The sequence below is a fragment of the Poecilia reticulata genome, linkage group LG2 (assembly GCF_000633615.1).
Source record: "Poecilia reticulata strain Guanapo linkage group LG2, Guppy_female_1.0+MT, whole genome shotgun sequence".
NCBI classification, from domain to species: domain Eukaryota; kingdom Metazoa; phylum Chordata; class Actinopteri; order Cyprinodontiformes; family Poeciliidae; genus Poecilia; species Poecilia reticulata.
In genome coordinates, this window is record NC_024332.1 from 28,009,460 (window position 1) to 28,014,569 (window position 5,110).

The following is a 5,110-nucleotide window of genomic DNA, read 5'->3' on the forward strand; positions in this document are numbered from 1 at the left end:
TCAGAAGATGAATGATTGTGGATTATTCTAAATAAAGGAAGAAAAGGGGTTCATCTTTAATGACCCTCTAATGCGTCTTTTACAGCAAAGTCCCATGGTAACTGCAGGCAGCTTTATGCAAACAAAGGCTACAAAAACAATTTAGAAAATCTGAAACAGATCATTACTATGTCAAATTAGTATAATTGTTYTAATGGCTAAACATTTTGTATGACGTGGTAGGAAAGCAGTCTTGACCTTGGTAAGGCTACAGTTTTATACCAAAGTYACACCTCTGACCTTATTTAAAAGTTATTTTGATGCTAATTATGAAATGACTGACAACATGGAAAAAAAAAGAAGCTGATTTTGGTTCTTCTCTCTACAGGATGTAAAAGTAATTTTGACAGATAAAATACCAAACCACAGCTTACTGTGCAGAACAAAGAACAACTAACATCTGTTTGTTTGGTATTTGTGTTTTACATCCTTTGACTCTTTTGTCTGTGTTTGCATCCACAATAATTATTTTTACACACAAATTAGTTCATTCAGTATATTTTAATATACAGACAGCATTATGTATGAATACATATAATTAATAGTTGATATAGTATTGTACACATGTAAACCAAGGCAAATGTGTCTCAAAAATACACAAGTTYACTGCTTYCACTGGGTTTCCCCCAGTAAATCTCCCAAAATATTCCATATCCTATTAGTTGATAAATAATTATCTTATTTTACATAATTACATCCAACATCCAAAGTCGTTAGTAGTCAAAGTATCCTCCATCCGGCTTGCACAGCCATTCTTTCCAGCTCCTCGGTTCACCGCATCTGTAGTAATTATTAAMGTTCTCCATGATACCTACTCACAGAGAGCAGTGGGCAGCAGAAGTGGTGAATGGGAGTCTGTGTTTGGCACCAGGTACATCCCCTGTTCCATCAGTCGGCGCTGCTTATTGAGGCGGCTTTAAACCAAGAGGCTTCCCTCTCTTACCGGAAACCTTTGATCTCACTTTGCTCACTTCTTCTTCTTACTATTTTACCATTTCTCAGTTTCACAGCCCTCGCTTTTTCACAAAGTCCCAAGATGTGCATTTCAGTGTGCGACCATGTTGCATCTACAGGAATTTTATGCAGACACATCTCCAAATCAGTTGTATATTGAGTTCACACGTTGAACGTAGCTAGCATACGGCTCCACTTCCTCCACATCCTCTGTCTGCTTCAGAAGGAAACAATATATACATATAAAAAGCTGAGCAAAGTACAGAAAAAACACATTAACTGTGACACTGTTTAGYGGAGACAAAGTGCTTACCGGAGGTGATTTGGATGCGTCTGTCTGTTGACACTGTCTGAAAAAAAAAAAAATCAGATCAACAAGCTTAGTGACGTGAGAAAAAAATAAGAAGAATGTTGATTTAATTCAAATTAAATAAAACTTCTTACCTCAATAATATTACTTTCTTTAGTGAATAGATAGAAAAAAATGCCACGAGAATGAAGATAATCCCAAAAACAGGGATGAAGTAAAAAATTGAAAGACCTGTAGTGAGAGATCAAACACGAGTTAATAATGTCAGAAGAAATTCTCAATAACATTTTAGCCCCTATACCCTGTGCCACATATCAGTAACAAGGCAGTTCAAAGTGCTTTACATCATGAAAATACATCATATAGCCAACAAYTGTGAAAACCAGTAATAGACACTGCATTTTGTCCGGTGTCATCTTTAATKGCTGAGGTGATCGTCAGGTGAATAGCAACAATCCAGGATTAGTTTTCTATGCAATGTACTATGATCTTCAGCTAAGACAGGCTGCCACGGATTGATTGGACATGTCGTGAACATCACAAGTTAAAATCAACATATGTACCATATGCATAAAAGGCTGCTKTCAAAAGTGCAACTCAAATGTTGCAACAAAGGCCCGATTATATGTAACTGATCAGAGAGACCAGCAAAACAACAAATAAATCCTAGTGTAGACTGTTCCACACTWCTCATTTAAATACAATCTATGCCATTCAAGACGGTAGTGCATCTCGCATTAAAGTGACKACTTGAAGAAAATGAGCTTCGCTTCTGTTTGGACCCATGTATTGTGTGTTCTGCCAGGTTGCATTGCATGACATTAAAAGTGCGACAGCAGATTTAGCAAAAGTTAGATACCACTAAAATGAAGAAACAAAAAACATGAATAAATAACACATTTTATTAAAATTATTTCTATCAAATCTTAACCAGCCTAAAGAAGCCTGACCTATTTTGTTCCCTTATTAAGCCTACCTTCTGGTAGGAAATCTGGTACCAAAGTCTTCTCCCGCTCCCACAACTGGTGCCAGACAATGCAGGTCAAGTTTTCTCGATCAATGTCTTCAGGGACCTCCAGCTGACTCTCTGCTGTTACAAATCCATCTCTGTCATTCTGCTGTGTCACAGAGTGATTTCCTGTGACACTCCAGCTGATGTTGGCAGCAGGAATCCCTCTTTCAGCTCTGCACACAGCCACCATCTTGTTGCCCCTTCGCTTTAACCAGGCAGATACAGTAGGAGCAGTAGGAGGAGCTGAACCAAGAAAGACAAGAACGGATTAATATTGTACCTCTACAACGTATTGCTTTAGTTCATTACATAAATACAAATATATTACGCTTTGCTACTACAGAATATATTAAAAAGTAAATTATTAAATCTTTGTGTTATATCAGTGACAGTAATACTGCGAATGAAAATGCTATATAGCATATTTGTGCCATTCAGGTGCTACAATGTGAAAATGTACTGTGTTCTGTCCTGCTATATGCTTGCTACAGAGTGATATGGTAAAAATATATGGATACAAAGAAACTGTATTCGCACACTTTACCCATGAGACTTATGTGATAAAAATATTAGCATATATGTTTAATCAAAACACACTTCTAAGGAGTTAAGTTCTTACCTGTGACACCCACTTCGATGTTATAATTTTCATTTCCTCCTGTGTAAGCTGATTCACACTTGTAAGCTCCAACATCATTGACTGAAAAGTTTGGGATGTGCAGGAATGACTGATCAGTTGAGTTTTGTATCGATTTTCCGTCATTGCAGGAGTCAAAGCTTTGACCCTCATGGTTAAAGGAGATCTTACAGGTTTTGTGTGTCAGTTCAATGTTCCAGATAACAAACACTGCCTTAGTCCAAGTCCTATTGCTGCAGATGAGTCTAGCATCGCTCCCAAGATTGAAGACTTCCTTTTTGTTAACTGCAAAAATAATAACTYAGATTAGWTTTTGTGCGCAGCAACTAAATGTTTCCTTTAAAATTCCTTTTCAATTCCTTTAGAAAACAAAACTTTTACAGATTTACTTTTACAGAGAAATGCTAGATTTCTCCGAAAAAACGATTCTTATCTTAGCAGAACATAAATACTGCATAAAGTTGGAAAAAAAAATGATCACAACACATGTTGTTTTCACATTTGTCAGTTGTTCTTTTCTTAAAATGTTTTACCAAATGCAGATGAGCAAAGAAAATCATAAAAAAATAAATTTACCATAAACTTTCAGAGGTGAAGTAGTTGTGTTCACAATGACATTTGAGTTAGTAGTTCCTGAGAGGAATGAAGACAGATGTTAGGGGAACGATTGGTGACACAGAGGGATTTTAGGTCAGTATTAGTGATGTTCAGGCAGAAAATGAACAGAAAAAATGTTGGTTAACTCATTTGATCACATTTTCGGCTTGTAAAAACACAACAAATGTTAGAAGTARAAAACGTTGTCTAGGAAATGCAACTCCTTAAGAGAACCAGAATCTAATTAACCAACAAGACTGTAAAAACAGACATCAGTATTATTTTAATCAGTTGTGGTTACGATTGGGATCTGCACTTTAGAAAGTTTGTGGCATTACTACAAACCAAAGAAAATGTAATGGAAAAGTCAGAGCTCACTACATACACATCTGCTGCATAGTCATAAAGGCTCTRATGTTTGTTTACTTCTGACAGSAAAACAGTGGAGTACACRGTGGGGTGGTAAAACCACAACGTAGAGACCCTCTGAATGGAGAGAAGCTGCATCACTGTGTCACCCTGATCTGAGGATTCAGTTTCCACTGCAGAAGCAACAGGCAGCATGCCGCTTGCTCATTCAGAAAACATGGGCAAACATTTTCCTACTTCTGTTACGGAACCATTTGTTTTTTCTCTTGTCAGCTTTTTGTCCCACCACCACCATGCATGTTTACTTTCCAGAGGCTTTCTGTCTACACTGTGACTCATTTACAAAAAAAAATCTCAGCCTTATTCTTCCAAAAAAGAAACAAGTTAGTACATCGGCAGTAGAACAGTCTTGTGACAACGTACATTAATGAGCAAAGAAATTAGTCATAAAGTCAGTTTACAAACAAGCATCCTGTGGGCTAAACCCTATTTTTTTGTTAATTAAAACACACAGAATATGGTTTGAAAAGATCACAACTAAATATGATAATTTTAAATCAAACCTTGTGCCATGCCCCTTGATTCGGTCAAGAAGAAGATCAAGATATAAATCCACATCATGTCTGATCTCCGATTTCTTTTTTCAGCAAATGTCGTCGCAGTAAAAGTATCAATTCTTCAAACCATTGCATCAAGCCAAGATCCTGTGCTAGCTCTCATGCTATCTCACTTTCCTTCGACCTTTGCTCTGAGGTTCGACTGAAGACGCTCCACTACTTCATCCACACAAACCAAGAATCCTTCACATGCCTCAAGAAAATGAGACATATATATATAAGATGTGTGACTAAGCTAATCCCTCCCCTCTTCTTTTTCTTCCCCCTCTCCAAAACTGCTTTCCACTCAAACATCTGCCTTTTTTCTCCCACACAGAATGACGTCTGAGAAGTTAAGACACCAGTTTCCTTTCTTGTTAGTCACATGATCGTGTTTTTTTCAAAGGAGTTTGTGAAACATATGGAGGCAGGCAAAAGCAAGTTAAAGTTATTTTTTTATTTTATTGTTGTATTAAGGTTCCAAAAACATTTACATGCTTTTTTAAAATTTTCTTTTTTTATTATTTATTAAAGTAAGAAACTTCTTGATAAGAGCTAAATATAAAATAGATTAACAGAGTTAAGTGCATTAGATA

At 36.6% G+C, this 5,110-nt stretch overlaps 1 protein-coding gene across 4 annotated transcripts; it reads right to left on the minus strand.

Annotated features, from left to right (window-relative positions):
- Positions 1 to 521: 521 nt before the first annotated feature.
- On the minus strand, positions 522 to 4,857 carry LOC103459589 (cell surface glycoprotein CD200 receptor 1-like). Of its 4 annotated transcripts, XM_008401301.2 has the most exons (8): positions 4,482 to 4,856; positions 3,529 to 3,585; positions 3,124 to 3,237; positions 2,935 to 3,015; positions 2,280 to 2,558; positions 1,438 to 1,534; positions 1,307 to 1,343; positions 522 to 1,210 (listed from the first exon to the last, which is right to left on the minus strand). In XM_008401301.2, exons 1-8 carry the CDS (start codon positions 4,537 to 4,539, stop codon positions 1,139 to 1,141), a joined length of 795 nt encoding a protein of 264 aa, XP_008399523.1. In that variant the 5' UTR covers positions 4,540 to 4,856; the 3' UTR covers positions 522 to 1,138. The 4 variants fall into 4 exon arrangements, with proteins under 4 accessions (XP_008399523.1, XP_017164289.1, XP_008399505.1 ...); XM_017308800.1 differs by having other exon boundaries at positions 522 to 1,207; positions 2,935 to 3,237; positions 4,482 to 4,857; XM_008401283.2 differs by having other exon boundaries at positions 2,935 to 3,237; positions 4,482 to 4,855.
- Positions 4,858 to 5,110: the final 253 nt, after the last annotated feature.

Excerpts from the sequence above, each read along its gene's own strand:
- LOC103459589 (XM_008401283.2), bottom strand. The coding sequence starts at position 4,539 with ATGATGTGGATTTATATCTTGATCTTCTTCTTGACCGAATCAAGGGGC. Across the intron at positions 3,238-3,528 it reads TTCACCTCTGAAAGTTTATG|TTAACAAAAAGGAAGTCTTC; the intron begins GTAAATTTATTT and ends TTATTTTTGCAG. Across the intron at positions 1,211-1,306 it reads ACGCATCCAAATCACCTCCG|CAGACAGAGGATGTGGAGGA; the intron begins GTAAGCACTTTG and ends TTCCTTCTGAAG.